Source organism: Diaporthe amygdali (assembly GCF_026229845.1).
Source record: "Diaporthe amygdali strain CAA958 chromosome Unknown NODE_44_length_330046_cov_65_728535, whole genome shotgun sequence".
NCBI classification, from domain to species: Eukaryota; Fungi; Ascomycota; class Sordariomycetes; order Diaporthales; family Diaporthaceae; genus Diaporthe; species Diaporthe amygdali.
The window spans coordinates 50,057-74,641 of NW_026517064.1; the positions used below are offsets into that span (position 1 = coordinate 50,057).

General features: G+C 50.7%; 10 protein-coding genes across 10 annotated transcripts; 5 read left to right on the top strand and 5 right to left on the bottom strand.

Moving 5' to 3' along the window:
• Positions 1-1,572: 1,572 nt before the first annotated feature.
• Positions 1,573-2,640, top strand: J7T55_010263 (mutator-like element; the record flags this gene model as incomplete). Its single annotated transcript, XM_053134324.1, has 1 exon — positions 1,573-2,640. The coding sequence occupies one exon, from the start codon at positions 1,573-1,575 to the stop codon at positions 2,638-2,640; it is 1,068 nt and encodes a 355-aa protein (XP_052987821.1).
• A 1,786-nt stretch (positions 2,641-4,426) lies between these two features.
• J7T55_010264 (uncharacterized protein) lies at positions 4,427-4,910 on the bottom strand (the record flags this gene model as incomplete). Its single annotated transcript, XM_053134325.1, has 2 exons — positions 4,427-4,490; positions 4,570-4,910. The coding sequence occupies 2 exons, from the start codon at positions 4,908-4,910 to the stop codon at positions 4,427-4,429; spliced, it is 405 nt and encodes a 134-aa protein (XP_052987822.1).
• A 679-nt stretch (positions 4,911-5,589) lies between these two features.
• On the bottom strand, positions 5,590-7,245 carry J7T55_010265 (uncharacterized protein; the record flags this gene model as incomplete). The annotated part of the gene is made up of 3 exons (XM_053134326.1): positions 5,590-5,974; positions 6,049-6,822; positions 7,046-7,245. The coding sequence occupies 3 exons, from the start codon at positions 7,243-7,245 to the stop codon at positions 5,590-5,592; spliced, it is 1,359 nt and encodes a 452-aa protein (XP_052987823.1).
• Positions 7,246-8,290: 1,045 nt separating this feature from the next.
• J7T55_010266 (uncharacterized protein) lies at positions 8,291-9,283 on the bottom strand (the record flags this gene model as incomplete). The annotated part of the gene is made up of 1 exon (XM_053134327.1): positions 8,291-9,283. The coding sequence occupies one exon, from the start codon at positions 9,281-9,283 to the stop codon at positions 8,291-8,293; it is 993 nt and encodes a 330-aa protein (XP_052987824.1).
• Positions 9,284-10,077: 794 nt separating this feature from the next.
• Positions 10,078-10,797, top strand: J7T55_010267 (short-chain dehydrogenase; the record flags this gene model as incomplete). Its single annotated transcript, XM_053134330.1, has 1 exon — positions 10,078-10,797. One exon carries the CDS (start codon positions 10,078-10,080, stop codon positions 10,795-10,797), a length of 720 nt encoding a protein of 239 aa, XP_052987825.1.
• Positions 10,798-11,075: 278 nt separating this feature from the next.
• J7T55_010268 (Protein PLANT CADMIUM RESISTANCE 3) lies at positions 11,076-11,633 on the bottom strand (the record flags this gene model as incomplete). Its single annotated transcript, XM_053134331.1, has 3 exons — positions 11,076-11,298; positions 11,362-11,473; positions 11,537-11,633. The coding sequence occupies 3 exons, from the start codon at positions 11,631-11,633 to the stop codon at positions 11,076-11,078; spliced, it is 432 nt and encodes a 143-aa protein (XP_052987826.1).
• A 911-nt stretch (positions 11,634-12,544) lies between these two features.
• On the top strand, positions 12,545-14,012 carry J7T55_010269 (Sterol uptake control protein 2; the record flags this gene model as incomplete). The annotated part of the gene is made up of 2 exons (XM_053134332.1): positions 12,545-12,642; positions 12,746-14,012. 2 exons carry the CDS (start codon positions 12,545-12,547, stop codon positions 14,010-14,012), a joined length of 1,365 nt encoding a protein of 454 aa, XP_052987827.1.
• Positions 14,013-16,464: 2,452 nt separating this feature from the next.
• Positions 16,465-17,481, top strand: J7T55_010270 (uncharacterized protein; the record flags this gene model as incomplete). Its single annotated transcript, XM_053134333.1, has 5 exons — positions 16,465-16,659; positions 16,717-16,849; positions 16,904-17,102; positions 17,181-17,337; positions 17,392-17,481. 5 exons carry the CDS (start codon positions 16,465-16,467, stop codon positions 17,479-17,481), a joined length of 774 nt encoding a protein of 257 aa, XP_052987828.1.
• A 1,007-nt stretch (positions 17,482-18,488) lies between these two features.
• J7T55_010271 (uncharacterized protein) lies at positions 18,489-20,173 on the top strand (the record flags this gene model as incomplete). The annotated part of the gene is made up of 3 exons (XM_053134334.1): positions 18,489-18,965; positions 19,024-19,764; positions 19,841-20,173. 3 exons carry the CDS (start codon positions 18,489-18,491, stop codon positions 20,171-20,173), a joined length of 1,551 nt encoding a protein of 516 aa, XP_052987829.1.
• A 707-nt stretch (positions 20,174-20,880) lies between these two features.
• On the bottom strand, positions 20,881-21,860 carry J7T55_010272 (uncharacterized protein; the record flags this gene model as incomplete). The annotated part of the gene is made up of 2 exons (XM_053134335.1): positions 20,881-21,001; positions 21,061-21,860. 2 exons carry the CDS (start codon positions 21,858-21,860, stop codon positions 20,881-20,883), a joined length of 921 nt encoding a protein of 306 aa, XP_052987830.1.
• Positions 21,861-24,585: the final 2,725 nt, after the last annotated feature.

The window sequence follows — 24,585 nt, forward strand, 5'->3', positions numbered from 1 at the left end:
TTCATGCCTAGCACGACTAAGTGCAAAACTTAGCAGCCGTCTTGAAAGACGCGTCGCGTATTCGTTATGCTAGTAATTCCAGCCACCTATATGATGCAATTCACCGCGTATGCGCACAGGTCAGTCACTCAGTCAGGACTTGCTCGCTGGTTTCATGGGCCCCTCGGATGCGTTCATCTGGCGAGAGGCAAAAGTCGCACTGCGGCCGTTTGCCAAGAGATACCGGGCTGCTTCGCCACTTTTGTATCAAAGACAATCCTGCTGAGGTTTTCCGTGGTGTTCCGCGATCTGAGATCTACCTTTGAGACATGCCTCGGGGGTTGCTGGGGGTTCAAAGTGGACGCGGTCCGGGGAACAGAAGGCTGCGAAGGCTGAGTGTGCTGTCGTGTTCGTACAGTTGTCATGCTTTCAACCATGGACCCGATGACGAGCTCAAAGTTTTCACTTCAGCTCCTCATCGATAGGTTGGCTTGGAAATGGAATACAGAAATCATCTCCGAACCAGGTGCTTATGGATGACTATGATTGTGACGAGATTTGACGTCTTACGAGTGACACACTTGTATGCCATGGTATGATAAGCAGACTCAATGCCTTTTTACCGCGAATTTGTTGGATTTGAGCAGGAGATAGGAAGTCTGAGCGTGACCCGGAACATGATCTTTTTAACTTGAACATTACAGAAAAATCGAGTAACTTCACTTCATACACGGCAAGCATAACGTGTCACTGTTTTCAGCATTGCCTTTTGCAGAGTTTGCCCCCACAATGCCTCGCTAAAAGATCATCAACACTTCCAGCGCCTTAATTACAAGTTGGCGTGTTAATGATGGTCACTGTTTAGTGTAGCAGACATTGTTCAGATCTAAACTCAAGACTACAATTGTGATGCTGCGTGATGCCAAATGGCCACACCAACACCTTACGGTCATCACTTGCGGCCATTCACCTTTTCGTCACACTGGTTGCATATCCTAGATCTCATGTGTGTCATTTATTTCCAAGAAACCATTTGGTGAGTCCAGCTGGCTCATGCCCGTGTTCCAAACGCATGACATTGGTAGTCCTGGTGACTGTCAGAGGCCTCAGTGGCGGATCCAGGAGGTGGCACGTATTCAGAGATTATAGTCACACGTACCCATCTGAGGCTGAGGCAGTGATGCGTAGAGTATAAACCTGTCAGTGCTCAACATGGTTGATGCTGCCCCAGAAGGCGGTGTCTAGCTCTCGTAAAGTGTATAGTGTTGTAGAGCAGACCATCCAATGCTTCTTCTGGAGGCGAGCGTCACGGGTACCCACGTACCGCTGGGGTTAGTCATCATGGGAGGCCCACGGAGTAAGTGGTCCGGTCTGCAGCGGCCCGCACGCAGTCGTGCCAGCCACTGCAAATCTGCCCGCCCGCCCTTGAAAAGCGTATGCGCACGGGCCACAAATCCTTATTTGTGCAGACGTGTTTTGTGTCGGCATCAATCAACCATCCTCGTCTGTCCGCGACACCCACAGCCTGCCAATCCTCACTTCAAGCAGCCCCAGACCCAGGGAGACGGTCCATACCCATCCCCATCAGATAAGATGGCGAATCCATCCCAGCAGGGGTTCTTTGTTCCCGATCTGCTGGCAACCCTGCCCAACACCATCGCCTCCATCATTGACCAACGCGTCAATGCCATCGTCGACCAGCGATTCCAGGACATCGAGCAGCGCCTTGACAATGTCGAGGCTGTCCTCAGAGCCGAGGGCCGCCTGGCTCCACCCCGCCAGAGCCCGCTGCGCGCCCAAGTCCAGCATCATCAGCAGCAACACCACCAACCTCAATTCCAACCAAACGTGAACCCTCCTCCACCTCCTCAGCCCCAGAGCCACCACAATCAGAATGTCGTCGACAATACCGACCCCGTCCTGGCCCTTGCCAGTGCCAACCAGGCTGCCGCCATGACAGCCCACCCTGCGCCGCCTGTCCCGCAGCAGCAACAACACCAACAGCAACAACAGCAGCAACAACAACAGCAGCAGCAGCAACAGCAGCAGCAACAGCAACAGCAGCAACAAACACCACAGATGGCGCCGCCGCCCTCGGCTGTCCTACACGCCATGCCCCCCATCGTGGCAATGGAGATCCCTCCCGAGGGCTTCCCCATCTCCAGCCGAGCCACAATGCAGCTCGAGCTCGACCAGTTCACCATCCCGCGCGGCTACTCGATGCGCATGAGCGGTACACGCGACATGGGCAAGGGAAAGCGCAAGATCCGCTGGATCTGCTTCCGCGCGGGCGAGGCGCGCTACAGCGAGGCCTCCAAGGCCGCCGGCATGCCCGAGCGCAGCTCCAAGAAGTGCAACTGCCCCTTCAAGTTCGAGTGCGTCGAGACCTTCCGCGACTCCAACATGTGGGTCGTCCACCACCACATCACCCCCGGCACCACAACCCACAACCACCCGCCCTCGGACCCTAGCGAGGACCCGCGCAGCCGGAAGCTGCCCCCCGCCGTCGCTTCCGAGGTCGACGGCTGGCTGAGGCAGGGCTGGCAGGTCAGCAAGATCATGACCGAGCTTAAGAACCGGGGTTTCAAGAATGTTCTCAGCCGGGACCTGTATAACCGCCGACAGCAGCTGAAGCGCGAGGACGAGAACGGCGACGCGTAGTGATGAACTGTTGGGATACCCAAGTGATTCAAGGATATAGGAGTGGTGGTGTTACATTCTTCTTTGTGTTCTACCAGAGGACAGGTTTGACGATTCCTGGGAGTTGCTGGCGCCTTCTTATCTTTCTCCACTGGGTTGACGTATACCCGTCCCAAGTCGAATTTTCAGAAGTCGAGCCTGTCGTGGCAGTCAATGGACCGTCACGACAGAGAGACTTCCGCATCTACTAGAGTAAGAAAGGGCTCGGGTTACTTCCCTAGACTACGCCGTTATGATCACGTAGGCATGCTATGCTGGCTTTGGATTAGTTCAACTTCTTGCGCTGCTAATCTTCTAACCCACCGCTTTTCTAATCCACAACATCATTCTCTGTCACTCGAGCCATGCCTGCTTGTGCCTGCGATGTCGTGCATCTGTTAGTGAGATCCGAATATTGGCCTCGATCATTGTGCCGCTCCAGACTGGTTTCATTATCACAACTGTCCATGCCCCAGCCTTGTAGCTGAACATGTTCCCTTGCCGCTTCTATTTGATTCACTGCCATCCGAGCAACGGCGAATGATATTATCCGCCTTGACCTCTCACCTTTCTGCTGTCCCTGGCCATGTAACTCAGTGCCACACTCAAAACGTGTGGATGCAACTATTTTTCTCTGTAGCTTAACATTTTCCGTCCCCGGATTACTAAACATGCACCCTGGGCTTGACAGCCTTGACGTGATGGATCTGCCTCGTAAAGCATGGACAAGCCATTCAGATGCACACGAAGTTGCTGGTTCATGTCAGCTTGTGCACACCAGCGGTCATAGCGGAGTGGAATCGTACCAGCTTCCCCAACAGTCGGGCTCCTAACCTTACTTGAACAGGACAACCTGCAAAGGTGTGCAACCGCACGAGTATTGCTGAGAGGAATACTGCTGACGGAAGTATAGGAAGGATAGTTTGTTCGGAGACGATGGTGAAATCGAACGTGTCAACAAGATGAGACCCTAGACGAGAATCGTCGGCCATATATATGTTGGAAGTGACGTTCAGGACTATTCTCTGCTTCTGTATATATAAACAGTGCTCCCCTGGAGCCCTGTTTCCTCGGCTTCTTTCCTCCCTAATCAATCCAATCGCTGCTATGACTCAACAATTCACACTAGTTTCAGTAGCGGATACTCGATGCAGGCCGAAAGTGTGTGTCAAATCAAAAACTGAACGCGATCAAGTTGCAGCGAGGGAGTATGTCGGCGGAAACTGGTCGGGTAAGCCGGCCCAAGGGAGAACGAGGTTTCCTATCGTTATCTGAGGTTCCGAGATGCTTATTCCTTTATTCCAGTAAGCCCAATAGACGTTCAATAGTCCATGTTCCCCCCGTCCAACTCGCCTGTCCTTGCCTGAAATGCACTTATGAAACTTGTCTGCTAAACTCTTGCGCTGCATGCAGCCACAGATTGTCAAATCAAGAGCGCCCGTCAGACCGAGTTAGAGACCACCCATAGAACTGTGCACCACACTCTACTCAATCTTCTGCGGCTTCGAGCCACATCTCTCGCAGAAGCATGACCGAGATATTTCAATACTGGCTGCCCAGTAAGCGGAGGTTTTGAGGGTCATAGCCGCCATGCTACACCAAATCAGCTTTGGAAGGAAGTTGTCGATGCCAAAACCATGGGCGATAACTGAAAGTCAGACGCGCAAAAATGGGGATGGTAGTGAGCCCCCCATAGCATGCTAAGTGGATTCGCTGGCGTGCGAGTGGCACCTCCTTGCCCTGGGCTGGAAGGGCGGGTGCGCCGTCATCACTGAACGCGGCGTCGGGCGGCGATGTCGCCGCTTGCATAATCGCTCTGTCCCTGGCGATGGCTGCATAGGTCCAAGATCCTGAATGAGAAGCGCAGTACCAGACGCCCGCCCAGAATGTGTAAACTCCAAATGTACTCACGGTCCTTGGGGGCCCAATGTAGAACCGACGGAGATAGTGGTGCCACAGAGCATCCAAGGGAATGCCTGCGGTCGCGAGAAGGCGCATACTCCTTTGTATGTCCTGGGCCGTTGGGAAAAATTGCGATTGTCGAACCCGGGCGCATCTTGAACATTCGGATGTATGAACTTCAGAAGGAGACATGGCGAGTCCGTGCTGCCAACTGCTCTCGAGAGCTGTAGACAGAGATGAGACACGTGTCGTGATTGCAGGGCAGAGGCGTCCCGCTCGTAATGATATTGGTACCAATTTGTTGTTCGAAACTCTGAAGACGTGAGGGTGTAATGACTATCGACACGCATCGTCGATTAGAGATGCATGCGATGTAATGGGAATGCGCTCATTTTTCGGCTCTCAGTAGACGGTTCTGTATAGGTGGTCCCAGTAGAGGAGTAGTATCGATCATTCAAATCAGTTAGAAATTGTTCGATCAGGAAACGTGGTATCATAGACGCATTGTGGTCAGGTGTGCCACTGACGAAAGTCTGAGACAACACAGCCGACATCTGAGATGCATTTGGCATTCTGAACAGCTGCGGGCTCGGCCATGTGATAAAACAGTACTTTGACGGTCACTGCTCTTTAGAGATGTTAGCTAAGGAAAGGGGTGCGCTGTTGAATGAAAAAAATAAAATGGACAAATTGATGCTGGGTGTAGTGATCATTCAGATGCGACAAGGAATCCGCTGCCGCGGCACTCATCCTGAATACCGATAGAGCAAGGCAGCCCTATTCCACGTGCTAGCCAAGGCATTGATTTTCTCTGCAACTGCAAATTGGATCTATGTGATTAGTTATGACTTGGAACAGCTTCGTGGCGCGGACGAGTCTGAAGTACCGCATTAGTCGACGTCTTGACACAGCAGCATCTAATTGTTTCAAGCGGACTACTTCTTGAGACTTTTGCATCAATGAATCCTCGATATTGATAAAGCCGCACCGCGGCTGTCTCGCTTTCATATTGTGGGCAATCACTTCAAGTTACGCAGTGACTTCCGCACCTAGTTCCTGTTCCCGCCACGTAGCCAATTCCGCAGCCTTCTGCTTCTCTCCCCACTCGACAAACCACGTCTCTAGGTCATTCATGAAGCCTCTGGCTAAAGATTCTCTGTGAACAGCGTCCTCAAGCAGAAACTCAATTAGGTCACGCATATATCTCTCAGACTGTTCCCGTTCCCCACGGGCCCTGCACGCCCGGGCAAGCCAGCTAAGGGCGTCGGCCTTCAGAAGACCTTGCGGTCCGCGCCGCACGAGATCTTCGAACACTGCCACAATTTCCTTGTTGAAATAGGGGTCTCGTCCGTTCGCCCGATCCTTGTAAGTGAGGTACATCGAGTACATTTGCAATGTGTGAGTAGTGCGTCGGCTGTTAGGCACCTTCAGCGGGCGCTCCAATTCTTCTTAAAAGTTGTATGGAACAAGGCAGACGTGAACACTTACTGGTACTCTCCGTATATGACCGCATTGTTGTTCAGAGTAAGTTCAATAATATTTCCAAGATTCGATGGCATTGCATTAAAGCCCGCGAATTCGCCGTGAGCGATCCACGAGGCAATGGCATGGGTGCTCCTCGGGCGGTCCATTAAAACATCCCATGACTGACAATTGACCCGCCAGGCCTCCATCACCAGCTGGTGAAGGTCATTCTCATCCACGTGGGTGAGCATTGTGAGTAGTTGGCGGAGTGGGTGGTTGCCGGGCAATCCCTTGTCCTGGGTAGCAAATACTGCAGCATACTTGATGAGATGTTTGACCACAATCAAAAGCTGGTCAGTCTCGGGTCTTTCGAGGTGGCCCCCGAAAGTGAAGTATGACAGAGACATGAAGAGCACTTGTAACATATTGACAGGCTGCCGTTCGATCAAATTCGTCAAAATAACAGGTGCCCGGCGCATGAGGACCAGAGCGTCGTTCAGTCTCTTCTGTTCTAAGGCGTACCTGACGCCGTGAGCTAGAGCGTTCCATTCTCCATTCGCGGGACGCTCCTCTCGCAAGGTATCGAGCTGTTCTCCCGATGTAACGATACCTTTCCACTGGCCGTGGATATAAGTGCGGACTTGGAAAAATACAGCCTCGGGCACGTATACGGAATCTGGAGATCTGACTGCCTTGATTAGCGGAGGTTTGTTGGCTCTGGCCCGACCCTCTTCCCGGCGCCGCAGATATGTTGCTAGACGTTCTTGTGAGACGAGCTGGCCGTTGCGCAAGCGGAGACTGTGGCTTGGAGTTTTAGAGTGTTCAGAAAGTTGAGTGCGGTTGTTTAGTATTTGAATGAGGTTATTGTCTTCGCCGTGTCTCAGACTGATGTTCTTCCTATAACCCCACATTTTGAGTCTTTTCTTGTACATTTTGCTCCTGCGAAAACTTGTCAGCCTTCTCAAGTGCTCCGCGCATACCCGGTGTACGAGCAAGCATGTGGATCATCCGTGGCACTCACGTTGCATCGAAGCCAAAGTCCCTCTTCATAGTATCCATGACCTCCTGAAGAGTGCGACCTTCATCCACGTAAAGCTTCTTGATCATCGGCTGCTGTGTCGCCCACTGAGCTTCGGTCGAGAAGCTTCGCGTCCGCCCCGGATACTGAGTCCTGGCCGCGGGTGCTTGCGTGCCCATTGGCTCACTCGTTGCTAGCTCCATCTTCAAATTAAAATTCTCAGCCTCGCAGTCTGGAAATAAATTGCTAAGTTGCCGGTGTCTTCCTCGGAACGACGTTGGCACACCCAGCTTTGGAGGGTGCGGAAAACTTCTTGACCGTCTCACGTGAGACGCATATGTTTTCAGTGAGTGGGGAAAGGCCTACGATTTGCCACGACTTCGCGCTCCAGTTTACTTTGCCAGCATGTTCGACGCTCAGATGGTGGCCATGGCTCGGCAATAAGTACGCTGGGCGAAGATAGCATGCCAGTATCCTCAGATGCTGCAACTGTTGAGCGTCAGGGAGTACAATCGCGTCTCGAAGCCGTGGTGTTTTTGAGACCACGGTGTAGTGTATATCCCCTTCCAAGACCATGAGTAGACTGCATTGTTGCGGCTAAAACGGATTAGCGCCTTCAACCCTGCCCGCCAAACCTTTACAAGATTCGAGCGCCACTGGTGCATGGCCCATCATCTCGGCAGACGCCTGTGCCGATAGTTGCGTACCATTGCGCGTAAACCTTGAATAGCGGTGCCTCCAGCCAGCCGGCCAACCAGCATGATAAACACGTACGAGCTACCATTTATTTGCATAGGGCTGAGCGATTTTTAAGAATTGTAGTAGTTGTTTCAAAGGCTAGTATCCTCGAGTCACTGCCTTCACAAGTATGGCCACCCAAAGGATCAAAAGGTTTTTGCTGGAGAAATGTCTCGTCGATTGCTGGGGTTAGATTCTTATTCACCTGCGATACCTGCGCTCAATCCTTGAATTCACCTTTCACATCGATGCTTGTCCCCAGCCGGACGATGGGTCATGGCAAGTCAAATCGGCCAGCTCAAAGCACAACCAAAGTCAATATGTTGATGCCGTCTCTGAGCCTCAATTTGTTCTCAAAGACGCACGAACGGATATGGGATATGTTTCTTGTGGCACAAAACGAGAAGCGGAAAATTGACTGAACATTGCTACGGAACATTCAAAACGTTCACAAGAAATCTGTGTGATGTTGAGCCCTCCGAGAGGCCACCATCTGGCACAACGTCCTCCTTAAAACTTAAACTCTTGCCCAACAAGCTTCTCACTTAGCTTCCACAGCCTCTCCGCATCGACCTTGCTCGTCGCCCAGGAATAGACTTCTTCCAAGAACGGATCGGCAACATGGCAATCAGACAGAAATGCGCCATTGTGCTCTTTGATGCTGTTATCGAACGCAGCAAAAACATGGGTCGCTGCGCCCTGATCCAAGGTCTTGAACTTCATATCGGCCATCCCCCACAACCATTTGTTTCCGTATATATTGTCCATTTCAGTGAGGTCTGCGGCAAAGGAAGCCTGGTCATCGAGTCCATGTGCTGCCAGATTCGTGTAGATCGTTCCAGGGCATAGAGAGAAACTGAGGACCCCCTTGGAGCCGAGCCTCTCGGCGAGTGCGAGCGCCGTCAGGGCATTTGCAGTCTTTGACTGACCGTACGCCAGCCATCTCTGGTAATGCTTGCCCTCGTTGAAGTTGTAGTCCGACCAACGGATATGGCCGATGCGATGGACGCCGCTGGAGACGAAGATTACTCGCGGGGCATTTGAGGCGAGTAACTTGTCCATAATGAGGTTGGTGAAGAGGAAATGACTGAGGTGATTGGTCTGGAATTGAGTTTCGAAACCGTCTTCAGTCAGCTTGTAAGGCACGGCCATGATGCCTGCATTGTTGATCAAGATGTCGATTTGAGGCACGTCAGCCCAGGAATTTAGTGTATCGGCAGCTTTGCGAACGTCGGTGAAAGAGAGCAGGTTCAGCGGCAGGGGCTTGACATTGACCGTGGGATGCGAGGCATTGAGCTCATCAATGAGGCCCTGCATCTTGGAGACAGAGCGGCCGGCTAGAATCAAGATGGCTGGTTTTCCTACGGCGACCTGCTTGACGAAGCTCTCGCCGAGGCTACCAGCAGAGGCACCTGTAATAAGAATGATTTTCCCGGCGATCTCAGATGCGTAGTGTGCCACAAGCTCGCTGGCCTTGGTCTCGGAGTTGTAGATTGGTGCCATGCTGACGTTGGCACAAGGGCTTAACAGAATATTAGGGCTGAAAGGGCTGAATCGATAAAGCGATAGCTATTGAGGGATTAGAGGTGCTGCAACGGTGGTAGATTCTGTCATAGACCGGCCAATGGGCAAATCATAGCCTTTGTGTATGAGTAGGGAAGATGTTGGTAGAAAGGGTGCATTCGATTGCAGAAGGAAAGATTGGAGGAAGCAGAATGTTTGCATCTACCCTCACTATAAATACTACAGACAGCAATGAGTGTGGTCTGTACACGGCCCACGGTAAATACACGCGGGGACTGGCGTGGCACCCTTTAGCTTTAGTGAATGCGCGTCTGGATTCCAGGATAATTGTCGCATAACGTAAAAATGGGCTGTATGAGTCTCAGCTATGTGGATTTGGTGCTAGAATGATTCAGTGCTTCTAGATTCGCGGACGAAAATCAAGCCGCTCGGAGACATCACGAATTATGCTTCTCTAGACACCCGGCCCGAGGTTTTGTTGCTCTCGGAGACTTTCAGACCTTAGCTCCAGCCTCGGCCTCTCGGGCGCCTCGAGGCCTCAGTATTTACGGAAAAGTGAAAATTGAAGGGCTTAATCTCCTAATTCCATGCTCACAAGTGTGATATTGGATGCTGCGGCGTTTGCGGTCGCATGTGAAAAAGTATAAGAATTCGTGAAAATCCATGCTGCCAGTCTGAACCAAGCCTTGATGAATGCTGATCATTCCGAACATTACTTGACTTTGAATACTTTCATCAAATTTCCATATTTCCAGCAGCACAATTACTTCACTATGGCCGTGATACTGATTACTGGCGCTAACTCCGGCATTGGCGAGGCGGTAGCCAATCAGCTGGCCAAACAACCCAACCACCACATCATCATTGCTGCACGAAGCCCAGAGGCCGGTTCCAAGGTTGCGGCGGATCTCGTAACCGCGGGTCACTCAGCATCTTCAGTCCAGTTGGATCTTACCTCAGATGATTCCATCACGAAAGCTGTTAAGCAGATCCAAGACGCTCACGGCAAGCTAGACATTCTCGTCAACAATGCCGGCGGCGGTTTTGACCAGGTGCCGGGCCTGACCACGCGCGAAATATTCACTCGGAACTTCGACCTTAACGTCACCGGCACGGCAATTCTCACAGACGCTCTCCTGCCCCTGCTCCGCAAGTCCACGGCGCCTCGGGTGGTTTTCGTCTCGTCACGCCTGGCTTCCATCAGTCTGTCTTGTGACAAGACGTCCTTTTGGTACGAGTACGATGCCAAGGGGTACAGCAGCAGCAAAGCCGCTTTGAATAGGCTTGTCGTCCATTACGCCCGCGTTCTATCTGACGCAAGAGGGCTGGTCAACGCCGTGTGCCCGGGCTTTGTCAAGACGAAGCTTACCGACTTTGCTGACGGGGGAGTTACGCCTGAGCAGGGAGCTAAGAAGATTGTGGAAATGGCCTTGTTGGGTGAGAATGGACCAACTGCAACTTTCACCAGTGAAGACGGTGCATTGACATGGTAGCTATGCAACGCTGACTTTTGTTGGCCGGTGAGGATGACGACACACAGCATCCGGGAGTTGATGATTTACATAGATTCTGCCATTTGAATTAGATTCGTGGGTTCAGAATATGCACGAGGTCCCTGCTCACGATTCATGTATGAAAAAGCTCGTTACAGGGCGTCAGTTGCGTAGACACAAAATCACTATGTAGTAACCCATGAGCCTTGCCCTTCGACGAGAAACCTCTTCCGTGATTGGAGACCAAATTCAGCTCAGTGTTGAGTAGATACTCATCCCTAATCCTTCGTGTTATAATTTGGTGGCGGAACTTGCATGGACTGGGTGACAGCCTGGTACCCTTGCGTGTTGATGCTCTCTCGGGCCTGACGGCCCTTGACCTCGTTGTCTTGTTGAATCAGGGCGCAGCATGGACACCAGAACGATGTGCAACAGTCGCCACAGCCGCTTCCCTCAATTCCAAACTGTTCTCGGATCTCGCCCCGTTTCATCGTGTTGAAACTTCGTTGAATTGGTTAGTCTCCCAGTTCAACAGAATGGAGCGGAAAATTCGTATGGCCTTACATCCAGCCGCTCGCAGTCAAGCTTTGAATACCACAAAATAACATGCAATCGCCGTTCAGGTTTTCAGGGACGGTGCTAGGATCCCTCATGCGATGAGACGTCCGTCCGAAGACTTGTTATCAATGTTAGCGGTAGAGACTTAGTCACATCACTTTGTATAAATAAGGTGACCCACGTATGCAAGGCAGGAACGTTGCTAGTAGACAAGAGCTGGAGGGTGAACAGTCCATGAGGCTGTTCTCCCACTCCTTGCTGCCCTGTGAGGATGCCATTTTTTGGGGCTAGATTTTGGTCGTGCTGGAAGTTGATAGTTCGACAGTCTCTAATACTGAGAACGCTGGTAGCAGAATAAGAACAACGGAAGTCGATGATTGAAGGAGTGACATGAAGGAAAATATGAGTTTAGAAAAGGATAGCTATTGAAACATGGGAAACAATGCCCGACTGTAGCACATCTGCATATATATATACACTAGTAGCTAAGTACAGCGGTTCCTCATCAACGATCAAATTTTGCCTCGTCGTGGGGTAAGTATGGACCAGATCTCCACCTTGAAGGGCGGCCTCGACTCGCCTGAAGCCAAAATTGAATTGCCTATGACTGCAATCTGAGAATACTTGCTGGTCGCTATGATACTGCGCCGAACAGGCTGTGACTACAGAGCTGGGAGGTCCCGGGCCCCATGGTGTGGGAGAGCGGCTCTGTGTGAATAACAAGGCTATTCCTATTAGAGTGTGAGCTCGCCGGCGAACATCAATCACAGATCCACTCATGAGGTATCCATCGTCGTTCTGCATGTAGCAATGTTCGGGAATAAACGCCGTGGAAGTCGTATCACCCTACCCTGAGCGCCGTAGGCAGAATTGATGTATCCGGAAATGCAGGTGCTGAAATACGGAAATCAAGGACAGGGGTATGCAAAATCGGCGCTCAAAACAAGAGGAGCCAATGGTTTCGCATGTTGGAGCATAGTGGAGATCTACTTTGGATTTGGTGCGCAACTCTGCCAAGATGGGAGTATTTTGTGGAATCCTAGACCCATGTTCCCGTAAATACAAACTATAAAGACGCAGCTGCATCACCCGGCTCCCTTGATGCGGTGAATTTCCGTATCCCATCTCATCCCACAGATTCACTTTGCCTTGCTTCCCATGGACCCAGGCCCGCCAGAAATGTCCCAAGATGAAGATGCTCAGCCCCATGGGTCTCGAAATCGCTCCAGGCGATCCCACCACAAGTCTCGCAATGGATGCGGAAATTGCAAGAAACGAAGAATCAAGGTTAGCACATAGGTCTCCCATATTGGTCAACACTGGGCTGAGCTCGGACTTCGGAACTAAGCCAGACTTGGTTCTAGTGTGACGAAGGAAAACCGGAATGTAGCAACTGTGGTGCCTTTGGTGTGAATTGCGACTACGTGGCTGGCGCGGCCACAATCCGAGAGGCTGCTCTGGAGCGTCGTCTTTTTCTCAACACTCGTGGGGGCTCTCGACCACGTGGAAAGCGTGGCCGGCCGAGAACACGCTGGGAAGTTGAGCCCGCGGTGTCAGATGAGCCTGCATCGCAAATTCAGCTTGCAACGCCCCCGGGCAGTGGCTCCAACTCTGTCTCTCCCTGTCCTGCGCCTGACTCTTCCTCCAGGCCAGAGCAGGTGCTGGTGCGCCCTGACGAGCCCGAGCTGCCCCAGTATGCCGATGAATTGCGGCTGCTTCATCACTACCTTGAGCTAGAATTCAAGGGCTCCGCTGACCAGCCGCCCACCTTCGACGCCCTCCGTCTTCAGGCTCCTACGCTAGGATTTGCATATCCATTCGTCCTTCACATGGTCTACGAGTTCGCCGCGTTGTCTTTTGCACGCGTACAACCGCCTGAGAAAAAACAGCATTACCAGGCGCTGGCTTCTCATTACTCAACGCTTGGGCTACATAAAGTAACTGAGATGCTGCCCCAGATTGACGCACAGAACTGCCATGCCGTCTATACCGCTGCTGTTTTTGCCTGCATTAACACCTTTGCTCGAGGGCCTCAACCTGGTGATTATCTTCTTTTCAGCGAGCATGGATCTCCGCAATGGCTTCCTCTACTAAGGGGGGTCCGGACGTTGGTTGATATGATCGGAGTACACACGGTTGCCAGCCGGCCGCAGGGCGACAGGCCTGTGGACTCCTCTCCAAAAGCGACCGAACCGGCAATGACTGCTTTCTCCCTTCGGTGTACCCGGCTCGACTGGATCAGTCAATTTGAACGTCTCAGGGAAATGACACACACATCGCCAAGTGTAGCAGATGCCGCGGTGAACGCAAAAGCTCTCGAGCAACTTCGCATGTGCTACTGGGCGACTTACGGCGGAGAGAACGGCGAGTATCAAGGTGACGCGAACCATCAAAATTTCTTCATTTGGCCATACCAGCTTGAGGATGAATTCACGGACGCTCTACAAGGTAGAGACCAAACGGCCTTGGTGATTCTGGCTCATTTTGCAGTGTTGCTCAGAGTATTCGGATTTTCCATCTGGTTTCTGCAAGGATGGAGTGAGCATCTCATCGACGGTGCTCAAAGATTCATCGATGATTATCATCGAGTCTGGCTGGAATGGCCGATCGAGCAGACGGCAAGGATGGACCGAGAGAGAACAGAGGCGCAGAAGTGAAGATCAATCCACCAGGAACACATAAAAGAGAGGTAATGGCCTGTCTCTGAACAATTTGACACGTATTTCAATAGCGCATGTTAGATAATTCTGCTTGCAAAACAAACTCTATTCTTGTACTGTCCACCGCCTTGTTTCCATACCGCCACATTCCGCGTGTACCTTTTGATTTGGTGAGCCATGTACGCACAGCGCACCGCCCAAAAGTGCTTAAAATTTTGCTTTGAGCGGTATTGGACTAGAACGCATGATGAGATGCGTGATGTGGGAATTGTGCCCCGGTAGGACAGGGCGAGTAGATTGTGTACCGTACTTCTGTGTGGATACAATTTGCATGGTTTGGACGCTGTCACCCCAATCTCACGAAGCCGAAAGAAGCGATTTTCCGTATGCGTATCTGTCAAAGGCCCTAAGCCTCCCTCCGTCCATGGCCGGCCCCACTTTATCCTACACGGATGTAGGCCCCGATTTTGGGTCGTCTTGGCCCTTGGTCTAGCCGTTATTCTTATTAATCCCACCATGCAAGATACAGCGACGACACTCCAACCCCCCCCCCCCCAAACCTCTTTCTTTTCTCTCCATCTTGCCTACAGTTGGGAGTATACTGGTGTGAACACCCTCATTTGGCGGAAGGGTTACCGGCTTATGAAATGCTGATCGGCTGTCTCAGCGGGAGAGTCTTGTAAGGTTAAGCTTAGCCTGCCAATGTTGGCCAGCGTCCAGTAGGACTCTAATCAATGGTCCAACCTCGATTGAATACTCTCTTAATATTCAAATCATACCTATGTGACTAAAAGGATAGTTATTCAACCTAGGATATTGACAGACACAATGCAGAGCTGCCGTGAAACGGCAATAAATGATTCGGAAAGCCGGGTTATGGATTCCGAGGACGGCAGCACGATAACTTTTGGGCACCGGCATATGTACGTGGCGAGGGCAAAGCGATAGGTGCGACCCAGCACGGAAGGTAGCTCGAGAGGAGCGCGAAACACTTGATTCTGTGTTGCATCACGGTTGGTTCGCGCCCGGAAACATGTTCGTCAAAGACGAAGGAGCTAGTGACACCACTAAAGGACTCGACAATGAGTGTATCTGCTTCGAATGGAAACTTCTACTGACAACAAACTTTCTTGCATCGTTGTGCCCGTAGGTGTGCGCGGGATCCGCGAATGTGGTACCTAGCACAAGACCGAAGTATGCGGATGCGACCGCTGTGGTCCTTGCTGAGGAGGTCCTGGCTCTCGTTCCGCACGCATCATCTGGCGAGAACGCTGAGTGTGGCGAGTATCCTTCAAGGTGGTACGCAAAACCCCCTGTAGCATTCCCGTATTTAAGCAGTATTAATAGAATAGACAACGCTCAGTCGGCCCCAAACGAGACCAAATTAGGTGGTGACGAAGTGCGGTTGCACGATGGACAACCCATAGAAAGACACTGGCTGTCCCCTGTAGACCCTCGGCGGACACCACAGGACTATCAAGCAATGCAGCAAGGCAGTGGCAACTGGATTCTTAAAGGTGAACAACTCCAAATAAAGAGAATTATTTTGTTGGAATAGCGGAGTTGGAGTGATACGTGTTGCCGTTAAACAAAGGTGCGTAAAGGGGTTACTTGTTTCAATCTTTCGTGTTTCTCTGGTCAGCGAGTCATGTTAACATGGCTTTGCCGTGGTCATGCTCAGCTACAGTCTTGATAACGATGTTTCAAGCTGGCGGAAACGTTCGACTTGGGCCCACACTGCAGTATCCTGGAGTAGAGCATCATGGAGATAGAGAAGCTCCTGCAATATCTGACATGAGTTACAAGACGAATCACTCAATGCGTCATATACCAATGATTGGTGCGACTTTCTTGTTGCAGTCTGAAGTGTACTCCACGTTACACTACTCTAGGTACCTCAGCAAAGAGGATGCGTACTACGTACCTAGGTAGAAAAGGCACTCCGGAGCCATCTTGGAACTTTTCGACGACCCATCACGACTTTTGGCACGCCATGCTTTATCTCTACATAGTGCAGGTAGGTGGCAGAAAGGTTGCATTGGTGAAGCGATAAATTCTCGTAGATCAGAGAGCCATTCTGGGCGTGATTGTCGACGCTGTACTTGGGTGTCAGACCATTGGTGCGATGGTTTTCTCCATAATTGTTCCGCGAATATATTGCTACGGAGTACCTTCTCCTTCGCCAACGCCCTTGGCGGTCTTGATCTTGGCGAAGTTCGTCGACTCCTTACGTGATTGTGTATAAAGGAGCATTTTTGGGGGCTACTTCCATTTTTCTGAATACTGCTGAACTCTAGCGTATATTGAACATCAGAGATCGTGCCCATTGCCCTCTGCATATCTGTACATTCATCCATCATCAGCCGGGTCCGAATTCTTCGACGTTCTCAAGTGCTGTTCCAGGAACTAAATATTCTCGTCAACCGTCTCCATCACTCGTTCGATCACAATGAGGACTGCCACCGCCACTGCTGTATTGAGCTTCTCGGCCTTAGCATCTGCCCATGGATTTGTTCAACAGATCTGGTTAGGCGAGAACCTTGTTGATGCCTGGAACCCCTACAAGGACCCGCAGAAAGCGGGAGTTAACAAGATCACCCGCAAGTTCAAGGACAATGGACCCGTGACAGACGGCCTGTTTACTGTAAGCAATGGGTTAAACCCAGACGGTGTCGTGGCCCCTGGCTGACTGAAGATGAAGACCGACGCGATTACATGCAACATCGGCATCGACGGTGAGAACAATGTGCCAGCGAACACAACAGCCGAGGTTGCTGCAGGCAGCACAGTCAAGTTTATGTGGACTGAGTGGAAGAGCGACCATCCTGGTCCCGGTATGCGTGCCTGCTTTTCTTCGTACCGATTCTAAATGCTGATGGCAAATCCAGTCATGACATATCTAGCGAGCTGTGATGGCTCGTGCAACAAGTTTTCGGGAAGCACCGGCAATGTCTGGGTCAAAATTGACCAGGCTGGTTACGACGCGTCCGAGTCCATTCCCTGGGCTAGCAAGAGGTTGCCGGAGCAGAACAGCACATGGACTGTGACGCTGCCATCATCTATCGCTTCCGGTGAATATCTTCTGAGGTGTGTTTGACATCGGCATCTGCTTTGTCCGATTCAGGCTTATCCACATGCATGATAGCTAACAGCCATCTTATACAGACATGAAATTCTCGGGCTGCAACGGACAAACACAAACGGTTCGCTAGCTCAATTCTATCCTAACTGCCACCAAATCACTGTCACTGGCAGCGGCACAACCAAATTACCGGATGGAATTGCTTTGCCGGGTGCTTACCAGCCAGATGACACCACTTCTGTATGTATTTCTCCGATCTCGTGTTCTTCCCTGTGCTGATAACAGCGCGTCTAGATCTTCTTGGAGTACCGTGATATCTCAGCCACTAATCCATACACCCCTCCTGGTGGTCCCGTCTGGAGTGATGATGGCTGGGCAAGCTAAAAGACAAGACCGGAATTTGAAAAAGCTTTCGTGATGGAGATCAGTTGTTTCAATGTACATAGTCATTGCGTGGTTGTATATGACTGCTTTTTGCAAATATTCCTACGAACTTGGTTATCTCTCTTGCAGCATGCAGAGCTGCTATAACGTTCAACCTCTGGATAGCCGTTAACCCACATGGCCATTTTAATAATTCGTAACCTCATAGCACGGCAGCGTAATGTCATAGTGAGTGGGATTTGATTTGTTTTACCCCTTCTAGTGTCTTAGCATTTCTTAGTAATTTGGTGGACCTATATTAAACTACACATGTATGCATTACACCCATCTCATGGGCATCAGGAGCAGATCTAAATTCATAGCTACATTCAGAATGTCTTCAGCGGGTGAAAAGCCATCGGTACCCTGGGTAATCTGGATAGACCTAAACCAAGAATCTACCCTGAAGACTACCAGAAGTACATATCCAAATACGGTATATTTTCGTATCACGGTTTTCAGAAGACTGTGGTGGCATAAGTTGGATTATCAAGTTCTGGGGCGATGCCAAAAGTATGAGCGTAGGAGGTACTGAGTACCTGGCTGGTCACCCTGGCTCTGTGAGGCCCAGAAAATGGCAGCCCTGCTAGACCGAATCGGGCTTCCACGACGGCGAATTCTCGAGTAAGTATGTAATTATCGCGGCAACACATAGCTGGGTGAGACAAAATTTTCTCAAGCAAATCTATTCTCTCAGGTAATGCCTTTTCAAGGTCTGTTGGACTGGTTCAGGTGTCCGGACACGCCGAAACGGGTCATGGGCATCGGTAGGAAGCCGAGCACTGGCCACCATGGGGCCGGAGTCCCTGATATTGAATACGCTTACGGATATTTGCTGTTTTTGGCCAACGAGCTGAGAAGGGCTATCAACAGACGTCTCACTATATAGGTTCTGATTATGCCCGCCTAATCATTTGGTTTTGTAAACAACATCTCGTTCGACTGCTTCGGTATGTTTAAAGCTCAAGATGTCTAATTCCTCACTCGCTTCCCTGTGCTCTTCGGGTAATATCCCGAGCCCAACGCTTTTTGGCGCCGAGATCATTTCACTCTCCAGCAACCTGGTCTCCAACTACAGCACCTATGTTCCGGAGGCATACAACTACAATCATCCCTCGGTTAACGTCGAGAACGTCGATTACTGCAATATCACTGTCACATACACTCATCTTGGCCAGAACGACAAAATCAATGTCGAAGCCTGGCTCCCCTTGGAATGGAATGAAAGACTGATGGCGGTGGGCGGAGGTGGTCTAGTCGCCGGCCGTTTCGTCCTGTCATATTTCTTCATGTCTGGAGCGATTGGTCAAGGTTATGCGGCGGTAACCACTGATGCTGGCACTTCGACTTTCCCAACAGCTGGCATGACTGAATTTTTGCTCGGGCCTGGCAACATGGACTGGAATGCAATACAAAACTTCGGCTCCAGAGCCTTAAATGACGAGGTATCATCTCCCCCACCGATTGTCTGAAAGGTCCGCCTATGTGTACTGACATCCACAGTCAATCATCGCCAAGGATTTGGTTGCGAGCTTTTACGGCCGCAAGCCTAAGTACTCGTACTGGAGCGGTTGCTCCCAAGGTGGTCGACAGGGGCTCATGCTAGCCCAGCGTTACCCGACAGCATACGACGGCATCGTGGCTTCCGCGCCGGCCATCAACATCCCCTTGTTCACACCCAGCTTGTACTGGCCACAGCTGGTCATGAATTTGCACGGCGAATATCCACGCATCTGCGAGGTCAGGGCGCTCACAGCTGCCGCTATAGCATATTGCGATTCAAAAGACGGTGTCACAGACGGAATAATCTCTGACACGGACGGTTGCGATTTCGACCCGTTCTCTATGGTAGGTGAGTCCTTCAACTGCTCAGACACAGGTTCGCGCATGCAGATTAGCCATGGCGCCGCCCTTGTTGCGAACGCAACGTGGGCTGGGCCGATATCTGCTGACGGGACACGACTGTGGTACGGCATGGAGAAAGGAGCTCCCCTTGATATCGCCAATACTGAATGCAGCAGCAACGGGACTTGCGCCGGTATGGTCGGTAACGCAGGAGAGGGGTGGCTAGCATACAGCGCCGTCAAGGACCCCTACTTCGATTCGTCGAATTTGACCTTGGACGCATACTCCTGGTTGATGCACACCAGTGAGACGGAATGGAAGTCCCTGTGGAGCACGAACGAGCCGGATCTGTCCGCCTACCGCAACATAGGCGGCAAGATACTGACTTACCATGGACTTGTAAGTTCCATGTTGTGCCTACCGATGTTCAATAGATAGTAAGCACCAGTCAATGGGCTAACGTGTCTTCTCCCAGGCCGACCAGAACATCCCGCCCAAAGGCACAAGAGACTACTATGAGTCTGTTGCTAAGGTCCTTCCCGAAGTCAACGACTTCTTCCGCGTCTTCGAGGTCCCCGGGCTTGAGCATTGTTCTGGAGGCAGCGGCGGGCAGCCGACCACTATCTTCGACCAGATGCGTGCCTGGGTTGAGAACGGAACTGTACCCGAGACGCTCCCTGTCAGCTTCACGAACGCGAAGAACGAGACCTATAACCGCATCGTGTGTCCCCTCCCTCTAAAGACTACCTTCAACGCCACGTGTGGCGACGGCACCAAAGCGGAATGCTTTCACTGCGCGAAGGAGTAGATGGTGCAATTGTGTCAGTAATATTGCATAGACACAAGGGCATATTTGACTTCATTCAATGATATTTCTCTTCGTTTCTTTACGGACTTACCCTCTTATTCGATTCTTACCGTCTATTTACTACGCTGGTGTAAATTGGTCGAGCAGTGTCTAAGTACATATTCTATTTTCGAAATCAAATTCCTATTTCAGACCACACTTTAGTATCGATCCTCTTGTCATGTCTTCTATGTGATTGTAAATCGTTGAAACGCCAGGGTCTGTTGACAACATCACATTAGTTTCTAGATACCGCTTGATGTTGTCCATTCGAGGTGCAGGAGGCTATGGTTATTTTCACGTTCGTAGGAACCTAGTATTCGAAAAGTGTTATTGAGAACTTTCATGGCGAGATCTTTCAGGATGCTTTAAACTCCGATTTGAGGTCAAGTAATTATTTTGCACTCTCACGGAAGTGAGAATCATTTGGCTACGACATTATTTTGAAACACTTTTGAAATTCAACATAAGCAGAACCGAGTGGTTCGTCAATCCTTCTTTGTTTTCCGGTTACGTAAAGCAACAACATGCGAATTGTGACCGGATACCTTTCATGAAGTGCAAGATAGAGCACGCATAAGCCTGAACTAGTTTATAATAGTATATCGAACTTTGTTTTTGACATTGACTTCCGTAGCTCAAATTTCCAGAATCGAAAAGGTTCATATTCAGTTCAACTCATGAGCTGATTTAATAGCCTTGGACTTCCCCGTGTCCAAGATGACAGCCGGATCCTCGGGGTCACCTTTACGAGATACCTCATTGCCCCGCTTTGTCGTGATGGTTGCTCTATGTTGTGGTCAGCTCTCAATGTAAAGGCCATTCATCCTTGATGATTTGAGACTTACTCATCCTCTTTCACGTCAAGCACTTTGCCCGTGGGGTTGCCACTACCCCAATTCCAGCTGACTTTCTCGCCCTTTTTGGGTCCATTCTTAGATGACTTCTTTCCACCCGAGTCATCGTCTCCATCCTCTTCTTCTTCCTCCTCGCCATTCTCCTCGCCACCCTCATCGTCCTCCTCTTTCTGATCAGCCTCACCTTCGCCATTCCTCTTCGATGCAGCTCCCTGACGGGTCTCTCTCTTCTTATTCGCTCCATTCTGCTGACCAGATTTCTTCCGCTTATCGCCGGCTTTCTTCTCAGCTTCCTCAGCATCTTGTTCTTCCTCCTCTCCGTTCTCCTCCTGCTCTTCTTGTGCGTCGTCCTCTTCCTCTTCTCCCTTCTTCTTGGAGCCAGACTTGCTCCCATTCTTGCCAGTAGACTCGCTTTTGCCCTGTGCCTTGAGCGGGTCATGACCCCAATTCTTCAGGCTGATATATGACTTGGTCTTCTTGGCGTCCTCTGGATCCTTTTCCTCAAGGCTTCCAGACTCCTGAGCCAAGTGCCGCTTGCAGTATGAAGCAACCTTCCGCATGTGCTGAATCTGCTCCTCAGTATACTTCTCCGGGTCCTTCTTAGGGTTGGCTTTCAGAATCTCGATGATCTTCTCGCCGGAATCCTGGCCGACGGACTTGCCATCCCCACCATCTTTGCGCCACCCAGCCTCGCTGGATTCATCGGATTTGAGCCATTTCTCCAGCTCAGAGGGCGTCATGTTGACGTATTCATTGAATTCAGCGATGACATCTTTATCGTCCTTAACCATTTTGGCGGTGTTTGTCTCAAATTTGGTGAGTTCGTAACTTCAGCTTGAGTCGATTCAGCTTTCGATAGGGGGCGCTGTCTTTAGAAGTCAAGGTCATGCCGGGGCAAGCTTAAAGAGTGAAGCACCAAGGAGGAATCTGTCCGTTTTTGAAGCAACTAGAAGCTCCAGTGCCGGCCCACTGTGCTTGTGGAACTGTCTGTGCTGTGTCGTCATGGAGATTTCTTAGAAGTCGTGTCGTCATACCAAGTTGAGGCTTCTAATACCCTTGTATGCTGCAATAGCGCAGCCTTTGTTGAGCAGGCAAGGGGACTCTGATCTTTGGTCTGGAGCTAGTCAGGCACGAATTTAGTGTGGTTTGCTTTTGACAGCACTCGAGCTTTTACGTCATGTGAAAGAGCTTCTACAATTGGCGAATGTCAACGTCGATTCAATATGGGGAGCTGCCACAATGCCGATCTAGTCGACTCATTTCAGCTGATGTCCGCACTACACAAGCTCTAATTGCGGCAAAGACACCTGTGCCTGATGCGGCTAGCCCACTACATTGTTCCCTGCCGCATTCATCGAAGCTGTGCTGTGCTGGAAAGGAACACACTGGGTTGCTCAGACTGTTGCGTGCATGCAGCCTGCCCGCCAGTTGGAATCTCTGGCCATAAGAATTAAATCCACGTTCAGAGGGTGGGGGTTGCATTCAATTCCTCTTTAGCCAAGTCCTGCCTGCTGAAGTACCAAGCACATTAAAAAACGGCTGCTCTAGGGCCTGATGCAACGTACAACACGCATATCGAATTGAACTCAGCGTGTTCACGGGGATTTTGCAGAGTATGCCGAGTCTGATTCAAGATGACTTTTACAAACGCCAATCTATTCCGACGAGAATGACTAAAAGCCTCCTTGAGCGATCGTCTGAGGTAGTATGGGGCTTGTATTGTCGTGCTCAGTCTCCATACTTATCATTTTGCCTCACGACCGATCAACTTTGGACATAGCTGTCTTCAGTGATTCTCACCATCATTCTTCGGTGCCCCCAGTTAGCCCATGACCGTTCCTCCCACGGGTTGCTGGGATCGACTACCTGGAAGTCAAAATGGCGGAATAGCTATACCACCGCGTCTCAACATTAGCTGTGTGTCTAGATCAAATGACTATGGAAGAACGTACCTCAAAAATCACTTTGTAAAGCTCTGAGAGCGCAATGACTTTACCCGAACATTGGTATCGTCCAACCCCAAATGCCATCTCCGCAGTGCGCTCCATCTCGACTTTCTTCTCTACACTACACTCGAGGAAGCGCTCGGGACGGAAGAGGGCCGCGTCGTCCCCGAATGCATCTTTTCTCTGCAGCATTGCAATCCAGTTTACGTACACGGTAGTCTTCCCGGGTACAAATAGACCTTCGATGGTGTCACCCTCAGGTGGTATTACTTTAGGGTGTCCTAAAGTTCCAGCTGGGCGGAGGCGAAGCCCTTCGTAAACGACAGCCTGTTCAAGAACACAAACGCTGCTTTAGAAGTGGGACGTGGCAATCCCAGATCAGAATATCACTTACGGATAGATAAGGCAGCTTCTTTGCTTGTGCGATTGTGATGGGGGATGAGACATTGCCGTCACTGACAGCCCGCCGAATTATTTGTTTTAGGCTCTGATATACGCGTGGCGTCGTCATGGTGTACATCAGAATACCTCTCAAAGATGACGCTGTGGTATCTCCACCGGCGAACAGAAAGGCGATGCCCTGCCTGTAACACTCTTCCAACTCGAGACCGTTACGCATGAAAGATCCCTTAATTCATTAGATACCGTGCTTTTGAAACCAATCAAGAAATGCATAGAGAGAAAAGGCAACCGAGGTTCTTACCAGGATGTCTTGCTTATCAACTGCGCTTTTCTGAAAACGCTCTTCCACAATTTCCTTGGCGACTCTGCATTCTCTATTATTATTCAATAAGCAACAGATTCAGATATATCAACACACCCTTGTAACTTTCCGATGCCTACTTTGTCCGTGGCCCTTGGCTGGAGAAATGACAGCAACCGAGATTGTATCACGGCACGCAACCATGGAAGATCGGAGATCAAGGACAGCAAAGCTATCACTTGGTCACTGAGTTTAGCAAGGTCGTAAAGATCATCCGCATCCATGAAACCGATCTCTTTGCCAAAGAACAATGATGTGAAAACATCCGATGTGAAGAACCTGATCAATGGGGCAAGGTCCATGATCCGGTGCTGTTCTATGGTAGTAAGGTGATTGCTTCGGATTATTCCCAGCAGCCGGCCAATCTGGGCATCGATTCCAGATTCCAAGTCAACACCGTCCTTTCCAGCCATAGCATACGCCGTCTTGGCCTTTACCTTGTCGTGCAGGGTCACATCCAGGGTGGTGAAGATGTTGTCCTTGCCATTATCGAATCGAAAGCCCAAATTCCAGGGATCTCTCACATACGGGGGCCGTGACAAACGTCGCACTACCTCGGGATCATCTGTTGCGACTGCATTAGGGCCGATGCGAACTAGTGAGCCGTAACGAGCCAGATCTCTACTATTCGGCGCAGTTGCACCGCTCACGGCATTTCTGACCAGCCACGAAGATCCAAGCCAGGACAACGCTGGCCCGGGAATGTGACGGAGGCGCCACCATGTGTGGAATGATAATAAATATAGGGCAAATACTAGAGCACCAAGTGCCAAGATCAGTATGTTTGGCTGTTCTAGATGGGTCAGA